This window comes from Myotis yumanensis, unplaced genomic scaffold, assembly GCF_028538775.1.
Source record: "Myotis yumanensis isolate MYYU_CA2020_CCGP unplaced genomic scaffold, mMyoYum1.0.hap1 SCAF_4, whole genome shotgun sequence".
Classification (NCBI taxonomy): domain Eukaryota; kingdom Metazoa; phylum Chordata; class Mammalia; order Chiroptera; family Vespertilionidae; genus Myotis; species Myotis yumanensis.
The window spans coordinates 24,813,009-24,829,448 of record NW_027223755.1 but is presented as its reverse complement, the minus strand read 5'-3'; the positions used below and the strand labels follow the sequence as shown (position 1 = coordinate 24,829,448).

The 16,440-nt window shown below is 40.4% G+C and overlaps 1 protein-coding gene across 1 annotated transcript in view; it reads left to right on the top strand.

The window, feature by feature from the left end:
- The first annotated feature begins 13 nt into the window (after positions 1-13).
- The window catches only part of MTRR (5-methyltetrahydrofolate-homocysteine methyltransferase reductase), a 29,185-nt gene continuing 12,758 nt past the window's right edge, over positions 14-16,440 (top strand). Inside the window, exons 1-8 of the mRNA XM_070411954.1 lie at positions 14-63; positions 2,543-2,708; positions 4,330-4,483; positions 5,362-5,479; positions 8,371-8,749; positions 12,495-12,617; positions 14,623-14,776; positions 15,980-16,068. Of these exons, the coding sequence (XP_070268055.1) occupies positions 2,580-2,708; positions 4,330-4,483; positions 5,362-5,479; positions 8,371-8,749; positions 12,495-12,617; positions 14,623-14,776; positions 15,980-16,068 (1,146 nt within the window). The 5' untranslated portion in view covers positions 14-63; positions 2,543-2,579. The remainder of the gene's footprint in view (positions 64-2,542; positions 2,709-4,329; positions 4,484-5,361; positions 5,480-8,370; positions 8,750-12,494; positions 12,618-14,622; positions 14,777-15,979; positions 16,069-16,440) is intronic.

Below are 16,440 nucleotides of genomic sequence, written 5' to 3'. Positions count from 1 at the left end.
AGGCGCTGGAGCAAGGCCTGGGAGCCACGCTCTCCGCGGGCGTCCCCAGCTGGGCCCTCGCAGGTGAGTACTGTGCTCGCTGCACCCCTGTTTGGGCCACACACCCAGCACTGGCCACTGGGGAGGCGGTTCCGGGTCGGCGAGGGTACCGGCTTCCGCGCCCCGGCATTCCAAACCTGACCGGGAAGGGCGCGCGCTGGTCGATCCGAAGCCCGGTCCCGCTGGGCTGCGGGCCGAACTCGGGCTGCGCCGGGGCCGGGCGGTCTCCCGGCTTGTGCACCGGCGGAGCTGGCCCCGCAGGTGGCTGTGGACCCCTGTTGGGTCGGTATCTTTGTTCTGAACGCTTTTCTAGGCAGGGTTAGAGAACACAGTGGGGGCGCGGTGGGGACTCGGGAATGTTGGGAGCGTGGACCTGGCTGGCTGGGCTGTCCTGCTCCACCGCTTCTCCGCCTGCCCTTGCTCTGCGTGTGCCGGGGAGCCGCCTCTGAGAAATGCGGGGCCCGTTTAAGGTGGTTGTCGGACGAAGAGGTTCTGTTTGTTCTCTGAAGCGCCTGCCCCCGTGCGCGGCCCCTGGGAAGGGTTGCAGGTGGTCAGCTGTCATAAGAAGCGTGGCGTCCTGTCACTTTCTCGGTTCTCAGTGAGCCCTAAATGTGCGGCGTCCTCGTGTGTACTCATTTACACGCCTGCCTTCATTCCGTACATTTACGGAGCACCCGCCGTGTGCCAGGTGTGTTCTGTTCCCTAAGCATATTCCGTGGCCATTAACATGTTCCCTGACACAGTTCTTTTGTTTTTTAATTTCTTTGTTGCTTAATTTGTCCTAAGATGTAACTGGCCCGAGGAGCATAAAACTGTTGGTGGTTCATTCGCCAAAAAGATTGTGATTTGGGTTTCAGTTTAACTTGTTCCGTACTAATTGACAGTGTCCCCGTTGTAGAGACCGAGTAAGTATGAGGAGAAGTCTGTGAGGGTCCTTTATTTGATTGCTGGTTTCTCTTCAGGAAAGACGTGAACTAGTAAAACGTTGACTGGATTAGAAATATTGGCCTTCCATCAATCCATATTTAAGTGCAGATACGCATGCACTTACCTATATTTAATGTTGAATTAAGTAATAAAACAGTATTTGATTAAGTTCATTACTAGTTTATTTAGCAGTAGGAACCGAGACTCCTACAATTTTTTTTATAATTCTTTATTGTTGAAAGTATAACATGTCCCCTTTTCCCCGCCATTGCCCCCCTCCAGCCCACCCCCGGTCCCCCCCACAGGCCTTCAGCCCCCTATTGTCTGTGTCCATGGGTTATGCATATATGCATACAAGGTTTTTGGTTGATTACCTCCCACCCACCTTCCCTCAGATTCTGTACTCTGTTCCATGATTCCATGTTTCCAGATCCACTCGGTTCATCCGATTATTTTGTTACTTAGATTCCACATATGAATGCAATCGTGATGCTTGTCTTTCTCTGACTGACTTATTTCACTTAGCATGATACTCTCCAGGTCCCTCCATGCTGTCTCAAAGGGTAAGAGATTCTTCTTTTTTTACTGCTGCATAGTATTCCATTGTGTAGATGTACCACAGCTTTTTTATCCACTCATCTACTGATGGGAACTTGGGCTCTTTCCAGATCTTAGCTATTATAAATTATACTGCTATGAACATAGGGGTGTATATCTTCTTTCTGATTGGTGTTTCTGGTTTCTTAGGATATATTCCTAGAAGTGGGATCACTGGGTCAAATGGCAGTTCCATATTTAATTTTCTGAGGAAACGCCGTACTGTTTTCCTTAGTGGCTGCACCAATCTGCATTCCCACCAGCAGTGCACGAGTGTTCCTTTTTCTCTGCATCCTCTCCAGCACTTGTCCTTTGTTGATTTGTTGATGGAAGCCGTTCTGACAAGTGTGAGGTGATCCCGCATTGTCATTTTAGTTTGCATCTCTCTTGATGATCACTGACTTTGAGCGTTTTTTCACATATCCATTGGCCATCCGTATGTCCTCTTTGGAGAAGTGTCTATTTAGGCCCTTTGCCCATGACTCCTACAATTTTAATGCAAGTTTTACTTTTCCCTTTTTTAAAAGAGCAAGCAAAGAAGAATCTGATTGATTGAGCACTGCTGTGTCTCAGTCACTGTTCAAGTGCTGTGTCTCAGTCTTTGTCAGTAGGCATTTCTGTGGTGACCCCCACTTAGAGGGTGAGGGCGCTGAGGCACAGACCCGTTGGGAAGCTTGCCTGCACTTCTGCCGTGTGAGTGACTGACCCAGGATTGAAGCCCAAGTCATCTGAACCCAGAATGATTTCTGAGACGTGGAATTAGAGCTTCATTCCTCTGTTCTCCCTGGTTTGATATATTCTCTTTTTTATGACGCTTTGAGAATTAATGCTGACAAACAGATTCAGAGAAGTGTATTTCATATTTTGTGTGGGTATTGTTGGAATCTTTTTTTTGAAGATTATGAGGGAGAATTAATACCTGCAGTTTGTTACTACTTTATTAGAAAGAAAATCCTCTTTTCTCTTTTACATTTTTCAGTTGTAACTATTGTAGCTATAACGTATGCCTGGAGGAGATGAGAAGGTTTTTGTTACTCTATGCTACGCAGCAAGGACAGGCAAAGGCCATAGCAGAAGAAATATTTGAAAAGGCAGCTGCCCATGGATTTTCTGCAGATCTTCACTGCATCAGTGAATCAGATAAAGTAAGAGCCGTTATTCCTGCATTTTTACTGTTTTATGCTTAGAAGATATTTTGGTTGGGATTGAGGTTGAACAACAAAATAGGACTTTATCCTTTTTTCTTAAATACTCAGAAATTATTATTTTATCAAGGATATTAAGATTCCTACCAGCTTTTCTTCTTTTTTTTTACACTCAAGTATCCATTTGAATTAGATTAAACTCTCTCAAAAACTGAAACAAGTACTTACTCAACCAACATGGAAGCAGCAGTTTTTGCCTTGTTTATCTCATGGGATGGCTGTGAGAACAATGAGATATATGTGTTCGTGTGCATATGTGTGCTTTCCATCTCATGAATCCCAGGGCCCCATTTGTATTTCTCCAAAATAAAGACCTTGTCATTTGTGTCAGAGTTCCTCCAAGTGAAGGGGTACTTAATTCTTTTGTGAAATAGAATTTAAAGCAGGTGTGTAAAGATCAGGACAAGACTCTGCTTCTTTAGGTCAGGGACTACTTGTGCATTCAGTCCCTGCCATAGGCTCCATAAGAACTCAACAGATCTATGTTCTTACAGTTAGTTCTGTTGAGACCTCCAGATTTTACTGTTTTAAATAATCCAGGTCGTAGCAACTAGCAGGGGCTTTCATACAAGCACAAGCTGAAGCCTTAGCCACTAAGCAGTCCAATTCAGTTCAGTACTTCAAAAACTGCCCTGCTGGTACACTCTCACTCAAGTTCACAACTTCCTCTGTTTTTTCCCACATGTCTAGTTCAAAAGAATTATAAACTCGGTTCAAGGAAGGGCCAAGGTGACTCCTGATGTAGTCACTCACCTGATAGGGTGTGTCCTCGAAGACACCCCCAGTGGGCAGGTTTTGTAATTCTGTAGTATCTTCAAAGTAAGTTTACATTATGGGTGCCACAGTCTGAATCTTACAAAAATACGGTCATCATATAACTAATCCTGACTTGGCCCCTTGGGCCACCTCACCACTTAGGTCTGCAGCTATTTGAAAGTTAGGTGAGTAGTTAGTGTTTTTCAATACCAAGTTAGTAACATCTCTTCAGGTGAATGGTTTCTCCAGTTCTTGATCCAAATTTAAACAGATAGCTCTCTACTTCCTAGATCATGTGAGTCCTTTTCAAGGTGAAGTTACTTTAACAGACTGTGTAGAGTTTACTGCATAACTTGTGAAGTGCCGAGTGAATGTTGACTCTCCTATAAAATATTAGCTCAGATTTTTATCTATTAAATCAGCATGAAAAGTAAAGTGAATTCCTTTGAGCCAAACTAGATGCTGTTTGTTAGCAGTAGAGCTCATCGAATCATACATAGAAGTGTAGTGCTCTTTTTGAAATATTTACATTTAGGTGAACATCAGAATGAAGAAGCTTGATTTTAAGACTTGGAAACACCGACGATCCCAATTTATCACTGCTAATGTTCTCAGCTCTCTGATTGCCAAGTGCCCTGATAGTGAAGAGTAACAATTTGCCTTCCCAAGTTGAAAATGTTCTGCGTGCCTCTCTGCCCTTATGCCATAGGCATTACTGATGACAGGTTCAAGACAGGAAACTAAGCTGATTGTAAGTCAAAACTACACATAGCAGTAGAACTGACATGACATTCTTGTTTTGTAGTATGATCTAAAAACTGAAACAGCGCCTCTTGTGGTGGTGGTTTCTACCACGGGCACTGGAGACCCACCTGACACAGCGCGCAAGTTCGTGAAGAAAATACAGGACAAGACGCTGCCAGGAGACTTCTTTGCTCACCTGCGGTATGGGTTATTAGGTATGTACTATATTTTCTGCTCTGACTGTGCTGTCATTACTGGCTTTAATTCTAGTATCTGAATGTATCTTTCTATACAAATGTTATAGTCTATCTTAGACTCATAAATGGACCCTGTTTTTGTTGGGAAAGTACATGGAGATGATTAAAAAACTGAGAAATTTAAGCTTTTACTTTTAAATTTGCAACCAAATCTGAACATGTTAGCCCATTTCCTTACCAGGAAACATAGAAGCAATTCTTAGTTTATCCAACAGAAACGTAGCCAGTGATTGTTTACATTGTAGATGTACCTTGTATGCTCAAGGTCAGGGGTCAGTAAACCCTTAAAGGCCCAGATGGGTATTTTAGGCTTTGCATGCAGGCCATGTGGTCTTGGTAACAGCTCCTCAATTCTGCTGTGAGAGCTTGAAAGCTGCCATTACAGTATGTGAACAAATATATTTGACTGGGTGCCAGTGAAACTATATTTACAAAAAAAAAGGTTTATTTTGCCCACAGGCTATAGTTTGCAGACCCCTGTACCAAATCAGAAAAGTCTGTAAATACAGAAATTATGTTTTTTAAACCTAATCCTTGTTTTAAGATTTCCGTATTTTTCACCCAATTCATGGAAAAAAGAATGTGAAAAAAAATTTCTGTTAACCAGTGGCCAAAAAGTATTTGTTGTTTTAATGTGTCTGGTACTTTTACATTATAAAATAGAAGAAAATTATTTCATACTTAGTATTACTCAAAGAAAAAATAAGAAAATGTGAAGTTATGCATTATTTTTTCTCCATCACAAAGGGAATGAATGGAATTATTTGAAATATTTGTATATATCTTCTTTAAGTCTAAAGCTTATTGTACACTGATAACCTATTGGGGCTCTTTAGGTCTGGGTGATTCAGAATACACGTACTTCTGTAATGGGGGGAAGGTGATTGACAAGCGACTTCAGGAGCTTGGTGCCCGGCATTTCTATGACACTGGACATGCAGATGACTGTGTGGGGTAAGAGCAATGCACTCCTGTCATTTCCGGGAACCCTGTTTGTACATGACGAAAGGTAGCGAGTTTAAGTGCCTCATCCTTCTCAGTATCTGCTAATGGGTGAAATTACAAAAGGTGTCCCAGTACAGTTACCTTTATCTAAAATGTATAGGAATTTGTAAAAATTGGCAATTTGTTTAGGAACTTTGATATCCTGTATGGGTGCCTTTCTCTGACTGCACACGGGAGAGTAACTCAGCAGGGCCCTCTTACATGGAGGGTGACCAGCAGGCCATGCATCACTAATAGGGAACGCAGATCCGGGCCTTCATAGCAGGCTACATTCTTGTCACTCTCTTCCTTATATCTTAATGCCCACCAGAAATACAATTTTTATTTTCATTACTTTTATTTACTCTTGCTTTTATAACTCAGTATTCCACCCTATTGCCTGCCACCCTTTAAATCCTCTTAAAGTGTATTCAAAGATCTGATAGATGTTGATTGTCCTACAACTTGTTCTGTCATTTAACCTTTAACTATTTTAGCCAGATAATAGCACACATACTTAATATTTTTCTATCAGGTGCATACATTAAATGAATTCTCACTTGATTTGTATTTATGAATAATGACAGGTTCAGCCAATGTCTTGCTTTTTTGCATATGACAACCTTGTATGAGTGTGTTAGATACACTTTTATTCCCCTTAACTCCCCCATCACTGCCTGCAGCTCTGGTGCTGTGCCTGTAGCTATGGTGCTGTGGATCTTTTCCATGTCCCAGTGCACATGTTCTTTTTTTTTTTTTAATATATTTTATTGATTTTTTTACAGAGAGGAAGGGAGAGGGATAGAGAGTTAGAAACATCGATGAGAGAGAAACATCGAACAGCTGCCTCCTGCACATCTCCTACTGGGGATGTGCCTGCAACCCAGGTACATGCCCTTGACCGGAATCGAACCCGGGACCCCTCAGTCCGCAGGCCGACGCTCCATCCACTGAGCCAAACCGGTTTCGGCTCAGTGCACATGTTCTTGATGGTGACAAAGCTCTACCACATTTTCTTGCATGTTACCTTTTAGTTTGGTCCCTTTATATTGGGCTTTCTTTCAGAATTTTGTTGACATTAAATGTTTATTGTCTTGTGTGAGCTGTTTAATTCTTAACTCCTTATATAGTTCCTTAGGCCTTTCATTATGTCCATACTTTGCTTCTTTTCAAAGGCCTTTGGTTTCTCTATTCATTTATTGGATCAGGCATTAAAAATTTTAAATCTATATTTCAGTTGCATGTCTTAAATTTTCAGCCTAACTACCTTACTTGAATTTTCCCTTTTCTAAAATTAAAATATTTTCAAGAAAACGCCTGTTTTAATGTACCACCACATTGAAGGGGTTAAGAGCACAGATTGGAGTCCAAATACCTGGTTTAAATCCTTGATCCCTCACTTACTGACTGAAACCTTGGTCAGATCACTTAAGCCTTTTGTGCTTCTGTTTCTCCTTTATGAAATCAATGATGATGGCATATATTGTGTAAGGTTCTCTGGGGATCAAAAGAATTAATACAGGTTGTCCTCTTGGAATAGTGCCTGCCATGTAGTAAGCACTGGTGAACATTCGCTGTCTCTCTGATTATTGTCTTCATATTTCTGAGTTGTGAGACTGGTTTTTCAATGTAGCTGTCATTATTGAACCCAGTATTTTATGTATTTGCTTTTTCAAAGGCTCATGAGGGTTAGATGTACTGTATAACCAAATTTTGAGCTATGTACTGTGTGAGCACCTAATGAATACAATGAAATTAGCAGGAGTCATAATAATACAGAGTCTAAAATGTTATGAATTGGAATTTAATTGGTACCTCCTTTTGAGTTGTGATTAAAGATGACAATAATGTTATTTCCAAGGTCCTGACACAGTTGTTCTTACCTGTTCACTCGTAACTTCTCTGTTCAATGAATGTGGGGAATGTTATTGTGGAGTAACACAGTTCGTTAGGAGTAAGTAGACCAACACATTTCAGATGTACTTGTGATCAATTCAGCTTCCCTGAAGGATGATTGCTTTTTCCGCCTGTGTTTGCCTCCCTGCAAATTTTACCAGAAAAATTGTTCGGAACTGATAGAGGGTTTGAACAATTACTTAGTCAAAAGAGTTAGCATTTGTTTGTGTAGTTTCTTAGCAATATTTTAATATGTAGGAAAAAATATTAGTAAATTGGCTAGACAAAGAAATACACTGCATTCAATTGATAAAATTATCATTTGTATATTAGAGTAAACTTGTCTTTTGGTTAAGTTCTGTTAGCCACATCAGAATTTAGCATGCTGGTTTAAAATTAAAACTTTTTTAAAATAAAGATTACCAACTCTATTTTAGGAAATTTATTAAGAGGAATAACATTCTATTACTACTACTACAATATCTTCATTTCTGTTCTTTAATTTTTATACATGCTCATATTTTTTTACAGCTCAGTGCTAATGAATGGAGAATAATGTTCTGCTTTTAACTTAGTCACCCATCATTCATTCTTGTATCCTGAATAGTCTTCCTACTGTTTTTCACAGTTGCCTAGGATTCTGTGGAATGGACAGACACTGCCATTATCCATTCTTATGTATTTATTATTATTATCTTTTATTGATTTCAGAGAGAAAATGGGAGAGAGAGAAGGAGAAACATCAATGTGAGAGAGAACCATTGGTTACCTCCTGCACGCACCCCAACTGGGGATCAAACCCGAAACCTGGATATGTACCCTGACCGGGAATTGAACCTGCCACCCTTTCGGTGTACAGGAAGACACTCCAACCAACTGAGCCACACCAGCCAGGGCAATTCTTATGTATTTAAATGGCGTACTCAGGCATTTGTTTCTTTTTCCCTTTTTTTACAACAATCCAGTTTAGAACTTGTCGTTGAGCCGTGGATTGACGGGCTCTGGGCTGCCCTCACAAAACATTTTGTGTCAAGTAAAGGAATAGAAGAGATGAGTGTGACTCTCACAACAGCATCGACTGCCTCCCAGAGGATGGACCCTGTGGAACCAGAATTAATACACATCGAATCACAAGTTGAACTTCTCCGATTAGGTGACTCAGGAAGAAAGGATTCTGAGGTTTTGGAACAAAATGCAGTGAACAGAGATCAATCAAGTGCTTTGATAGCAGAGCTTGAGTCCTCACTTACCCGTTCAATACCCCCACTTTCCCAGGCCTCTCTGAATATTCCTGCTTTACCACCGGAATATTTAGAGGTGCATTTGCATGAGTCTCCTGGCCAGGTAAGCAGCCTTGCTTTATGCTATGTATTATCTTATCATAGATGTGGTTTTTTGTTTGTTTTGTTTTGTTTTATTTAACTACATTACAACAGAATTCAACAATCTATGGCCTGCTGGCCAAATGTGACCCACCACCTCTCTCATGGTCTGTAAATAAAGTTTTATTGGAACACAGCCCATCCATTCACAAGCTCACAGCCACACCTATCCATTCACAAGCCTCTGTGGCTGCTTCTGTACTGCAGTGGCAGAGTTGAGTATTTACCTCAGAGGCCTGCCCCCATGCACTGTAGAAGCAGTTGTATTATTACATTACTTGTGTCTTTGAAGAAGTAAATGGTTAAGAGCTCAGTTTCTCCAATATTTTGGAGAATTAACTTCTTGGTTTCTTATTTTAGATGTGATTCAGAGAAGGGCAAATTGTGGGCAGTCAGGATATTATCTCAGCAGCTAATCTTAAAGGAATCCTTTAGAGTAAAATCTTTTCCAGTGTGGATTTAGGTATCCTGGATGCTCCATTGTAGGAATTATTATTTTTCTTGATAATATCTTATAAACCTGTTTTTATCTATAATAAGTCTTTTTATTTGCCTAGACTATTTTTTCTATCGACTAAATGACTTTAAAGTGGTCTGTAAATTTTTGCACTCACATGGAATAATAGCTAACTTCTCCCCACAGCTGCCAGAATATGGTTTCCTGAAATTACAGTGTGCTTATGGTAAATTTTCAGTGCAGCCAATTTGTTAATGCAGAGCCAAGTCTGCTTTCTTAAGATGCCTGATTGGAGTTCAGGGGCTTTCTTACTTAAACCACACCCTCAAAGCTGCAAGCGTGATTTTTAGTTCTTTATTTTCTTTTTAATGAAGAAACACTTAGACATTTGAGAAACAAGTTAAGTACAACTTTCTAATACATTAGAGCAGCAGTTCTCAACCTGTGGGTCGCGACCCCTTTGGCGGTTGAACATCCCTTTCACAGGGGTCGCCTAAGACCATCCTGCTTATCAGATATTTACATTACGATTCATAACAGTAGCAACATTACAGTTATGAAGTAGCAACGAAAATAATTTCATGGTTGGGTCACAACATGAGGAACTGTATTGAAAGGGTCAGAAGGTTGAAAACCACTGCATTAGAGCTATTTGCAAACATCTGATGTAATAGCATTTTTTAGCATCATATTTTGAGCAGGGGAGTTACTGATTTCAAAGAGGAAAAGAGAGGGAGAGAAAGACAGAAACATCAATGATGAGAGAGAATCATTGATTGGCTGCCTCCTGCACACCCCCCACTGGGGATTGGGCCCACAACCCAGGCATGTGCCTTTGACCAGAATTGAACCTGGGACCTTTCAGTCTGCAGGCCAACACTCTATTCACTGACCCAAACCAGCTAGGGCAGCATCATCTATATATATAAAAGCCTAAGTGACCGGCCGACCGGCCTGTAGCTATGACACGCACTGACCACCAGGGGGCAGACGCTCAACGCAGGAGCAGAAACCACAGGAATGGAAACATGGAACAGACTGATGAATCTCAGAGGGGAGGGGATTCGTTCACTGGTGGGGTCCCTCAGTCTGGCTTGTGGGGATCGGGCTGAAACCGGCTCTTCGACATCCCCCAAGGGGTCCCGGGTTGCGAGAGGGCACAAGCCAGGGTGAGGGATGCCACCCATGCATGAATCTGCACTGGGCCTCTAGTATTCTTATAGTGTCTTTCTAAAGCAGGCAGATAAACAAGTGTGTTTTTACATAAATAATTATGGGTTATGACTGGTCCAGACGGAAAGTATAGTGTCAGTCACCAGTGACTGACATGGCGCCTAACATGTTAAATCTCAACTATTTAAGGAAAACTTGTGTAACTCTGCTCAAAGGACACACTTAGAGGGAAAGTGATTGTTAAAGCTTCTCTTATTAAGGCATCCTTTTGGGACCATCACCTACGGGAACAGGTGTGGGGGAGGGGAGAATGTCCCTCTGCCCCACATAATATCTGCGATTCAGGCTGTCAACCCTGACCCTCTTTCAGCTTCCCATACAGCCACTTACCCAAAATGAATTCACTACATTTTGTTAAGTGTAAGTTTCTACTTTTTAAAAATTTAGTTAATAAAATTATTAACTAATTTTAGTTAATAAAATTATATAGTTTCAGGAGTACAGTTCTATAATACATCATTTGCATATTGTACTGTGTGCTCACCATCCCAAATAAAGCCTCCCTCCATCACCAGTTATTCCCCTTTACACTCCTCTAATTCCCCCTACCCCATTTCCCTCTGGTAATCACCATACTGTTGTCTGTGTCTGTGAAATTTCTTTTGCTTAATCCCTTCACCTTTTTTCATCCAGCCTCTAACCCCCTCCCCTCTGATAGCTATCAGTCTGTTTTCTGTATCCATGAGTCTGTCTCCACTTTGTTTGCTAGTTTACTTTGTGCATTCGATTCCAAATGTAAGTGAAATCATATGGTACTTATCTCTGATTGGCCAGGTCCATCCATGCTATCTCAAAAGATAAAGTTTCCTTTTTTTACAGCTGAGTAATATTCCATTGTGTAAATGTACCACAGCTTTTTTATCCACTTATCTACTGATGGACAATTAGGCTGCTTCCAAATCTTGGCTATTATAAAAAATGCTGCAGTGAATATAGGGGTGCATATATTCTTTTGAATTAATGTTTCTGGTTTCTTCGGATATATTCCCAGAAGCAGAATTGCTGGGTCATAAGGCAATATTCCATTTTTAATTATTTAGGTAACTCCATACTGTTTTCCACAGTGGCAGCACTAATCTACATTCCCACCAACAGTGTGCAAGGGTTCCCTTTTCTCCACATACTAGCCAACATTTATTTGTTGATTTATTGGTGGTAGCCATTCTGGTAGGTATGAGGTGATATCTCATTGTGATTTTAATTTGCATTTTTCTGATGATTAGTGACATTGAGCATCTTTTCATATGTCTATTGGCCATCTGTATGTCCTCTTTGGAGAAATGTCAATTAAGGTCCTTTGCCCAATTTTTATTAGATTATTTGTTGTTGTTTTTTTAATTAGAACTTGGAAACGTCAAGTTGGAAAAGGTGTGGTGATGGTACAGAATTGGATTTCTTTACGGTTTCCCAGGATCTGTGCTGTCTAATACAAGCACCACTAGCATGTGTGGCCACTTAAATTTAAATTCTTGAAAATTAAATAAAATTAAGAATCCAGTTTCTTAATTACACTAGCCATATTTTCAGTGTTCAGTGGGTACATGGGACTAGTGGCTCCTGTATTGGCTAGTAGGGAACATTCCTGTTATCAAGAAAGCTCTGTTAAACATCACTGCCCACAACTGAGGGTTCTTGTGACTATCCGGACAGACATCTTCCAGTCTTAAACATCTGTCATTTCCTTCAGAATCACCTCCCTAAAATATGCATGCATGCTGTTTCCTTCTGCATAGCTTATTAGGAAGACTATTGGACATTTACATGAGGATGCTAGTATCTAGTATCCATATATCAGAAATTCTAAAGTCTAACAGACAAGGCGTTTCAAGTGTAGGTGAGCTTCTCTTCTGAAAGATGGAGAAGCATCTGTGTGTAGTCACTTACCTCAGAAAAGAATACTTAAATAGCCCGGATATTTTATAAGATCCTATAGATCTCACCTAGTCATGCAGTGAAGCAATGGTAAGTATTATTGAAAATTGCATTGAGTAATATTTTATCACATTTGTTTCTCAAGGAGGAAAGCCAAGAATCTGTGACTTCAGTGGATCCAGTTTTTCAAGTTCCAGTTTCAAAGGCAGTTCAGCTGACTACAAATGATGCCATAAAAACCACTCTTCTAGTAGAATTGGACATTTCAGTAAGTTTCAGAATTTATTTCTCAGCACAGTTATGTTGTCGAGAAGTGCAGAGAGACTTGTGTGGTGTTCTAGTCTGTACACTCAGGAAGAGTGAGTCTGACAGGACACCTGCCTTTTATCCTTAACCCATCATACTTCTCCCCACTCACACCTGTTTTCTCCTCACTCTGGGAGGGCCTAAAGTGAGCAGCGCCTCTGGAGGGGAATCAGATTGAAAATAGTGTTGCTGCCTTACACATTAAGCCAAGAAAGAATAATGGAATCACAACAGTATTTTCCATATGAGAAGAGCCCTGGAAGAAAGCTGATTACCTGAGATCAGCCAGCTAGCTGGAAATAGAGTTCAGACTACACAGTCATAGAAAAGTTCATTTTTTAGTACTGATTCTCATTCCTTTGAGAATCTGAAGAAAAAAAAATCACTGGCCCCCTTTCCAGAGAAATGATTATATAAATATTTTCTGCAGTTTCAGGAAGCAATATGTACTTTATCTCTGAACTCCATCCACAAGCCCCTCTTCACTGATCCCCCAATCCATTACTCAAGAAACTGATGGATAATCCTGAGACCTCAATGCCTGACTACTTCTTCCAAGTCTTATAACGCAAACCTCTGTTTTGATGAAGGTCCTGAGGAATGCAGTGGGTTGTGATTTCAGAAAAATTAGGGTGCGTCCAGACTTACGTAGATTTAATTGAGTTTCCTAATAGTAAAAAAGAAATACAACAGGTGTCAAGTTTTTGCTTATGTATTTGTTTTGAAAGTTCTTAATATTCCATGTTGTTAAATATTCTGTACACATTAAATAAAATGTTTTGATATGTATAGAATATTTAACAACATGAAATATTAAGAATATTCTGCTGTTCTACACTTTTGTCCTCATAAAGAGGCAAAGGGTTGGCCAATTGGTGGGTCCAGTCTGTCTGCCTCGCAGGCTAGGGGTGTGAGCCTGTGTGGTCAGAGGCCCCTTGCAGGACCCTGACTGTGTAATAGACAGGCGGTGGGAAGTGGCTCCTCTCCAGCCCATGTGTGTTCACAGCCAGATGGTATAGCATTGTCAACTAGTGAAGGAAAGAATAGTGTTCTCTCCCACTCTATTTCTCCCCAAAGGAAAAGAGTAACAGAAGGAAATTGAAAACTAATACAGACGGCCTGGAGTAGTTTCTTTTGTTCATAATGTGTGTGTGTGCCTGTGTATATATGTGTGTATATTTTCTTTTTTTAATATATTTTATTGATTTTTTACAGAGAGGAAGGGAGAGGGATAGAGAGTTAGAAACATCGATGAGAGAGAAACATCGACCAGCTGCCTCCTGCACATCTCCTACTGGGGGTGTGCCCGCAACCAACGTATATGCCCTTGACCGGAATCGAACCCTGGACCTTTCAGTCCGCAAGTCGACGCTCTATCCACTGAGCCAAACCGGTTTCGGCGATGTGTGTGTATATTTTCATAGGAGAGTTTTTTTACATGGATTACTAACTTACTTAGGTCCCTTACTCTTTAGAAAATGAGGAAGGTATTCATTTTTATTCTGTAAATACTCAATGATATAAAGCAAAATATTGGATAAATGTGGAATTTCATTTTTTTTTAAATATACTTTATTGATTTTTTACAGAGAGGAAGGGAGAGGGATAGAGAGCTAGAAACATCGATGAGAAACATCAATCAGCTGCCTCCTGCACACTCCCTACTGGGGATGTGCCCGCAACCAAAGTATATGCCCTTGACCAGAATCGAACCTGGGACCCTTGAGTCCGCAGGCTGAGGCTCTATCCACTGAGCCAAACCGGTTAGGGCTGGAATTTCATTTTTAAAATAACTCCTGATAAAGTATGTTCCTTCAGTTTATTGGTCTTGTTAGCTTTTTTACAATTAGAATTATTTTTTTCTACTTTATGTATTAAAATGGTCATTATAATAAAAAACTATGATTTTGTTGTGCATAACTGAAATCTTTAATTAATTTGGGATTTTTTTGTTGGTTCTTCTCTAGAAAACAGATTTTTCCTACCAGCCTGGGGATGCCTTCAACTTGATCTGTCCCAACAGTGACTCTGAGGTACAAAGCCTACTCCAAAGATTGCAGCTCACAGACCGAAGGAAACACCTTGTCCTCTTGAAAATTAAGGCTGACACCAAGAAGAAAGGTATGTCCCTGATCTCTTTCTTAAGGTGTCCTTGGGCCAACAAATCAGAGGTGGCAAATGCAAGTGCACCTCCTCCCAGGCTCCCATTCAGCACCAGAGGGTCAGCCACATGCCAGGCCCTGGCTGGTGTTACGGGATTCTTGACCTTCACGTCAGTTACAGAGGGAGATGATGGTGCATTTTATGCTTATTGGACACTTACCGACGTTAAAAGGGAATGTAACTGGTCTTAGAGAAGCAGGTTGGTTAGTTGGGCTGATTTGTTGGTTTGCTTTTTGCAATAAACATTATTTTGGGGACCCTTTCCCCCTCCCCACGTGGGAGTCCGTTCTGTGGGACTCTTCCCCCTCCGTATGTGGGAGTCTGTACTTGTTCTTTAATAAATTTCCACCTTTGCTATAAAAAATAAATAAATAAACATCATTTTGTTTCTAAGTTCACATATTAAAATGTCATACAAGAAAAACTTCTTTATTATACGAACTTTTTTAAAAAATTGTTTTCCTATTATGTTTATCATGGCATATTATTTAATATAAATAATTGCTTTTATTCAGAATTAAAGGAAGTTATTTTTGTTGTTGTTGTTATTTCTTTTTTTTTTTTTTTTTTTTAATATATTTTATTGATTTTTTACAGAGAGGAAGGGAGAGAGATAGAGAGTCAGAAACATCGATGAGAGAGAAACACCGATCAGCTGCCTCCTGCACATCTCCCACTGGGGATGTGCCCGCAACCCAGGTACATGCCCCTGACCGGAATCGAACCTGGGACCTTTCAGTCCGCAGGCCGACGCTCCATCCACTGAGCCAAACCGGTTTCGGCTGTTGTTGTTATTTCTTAGTCTTGAACTTGGGCTCAGTCAATTCTACCATTCTTTTTGAGAATCACACGATGTTAACGGACCACTGCCACATTTAGCTTTTTGTTCCTTGGTTTGGGGTAATTTTCTTGCCTTTTTTATTTGGCATACCTAGATTTGGTCGTGATAGCTATTGAATTTGTGATTCTTTTATTTTTTTGGTAAGGTACGTTTTTCTGCTGTATTTATTTTGGGGAAATTTTTTGACTAAATAAACAATGTCGCAAATCCTACTGTAACACTATAATGTAAGGTATTACTGTTACTTGTGTTTTTAGGAATGCAAAACATTTTACTGTTTATTTTCTGTGTCATGAATGCCTTCCTGTCTCCCTGAAAAGGAGCAGCCTTGCCCCAGCATATACCCGAGAGATGTTCTCTCCAGTTCATTCTTACCTGGTGCCTCGAAATACGAGCAGTTCCTAAAAAGGTACTTTTCTTTCTTCTTTGGGAAACTATTTACAAATATGCTTAGCTCTGTGGTCTATTAAATAGACCTGGTAACTGCCCTTTGAAGGCTTAGAAAATAGGATCTTCACAGCATGCTTTCACCAAAGGTGTGTAGAATCTTTACAGTTGTCATAGGCAAATATTTTTATATTGTGATTACATTTAAATTTTATATTTTCTATTGAAACAAGATTTGTTATTTAGGGTTTTTTGTTAGTCTTTTACTGGACATTAACTTGATGTAACACATTAGTGATGAAAGTGACCCTAGAGATGATGATCTTGTGTTATCCAACTTCACATTGACAGCTTGTCTCTCTAAAAGAGGGCAAGAAACTTAGGAGAGTGTAGG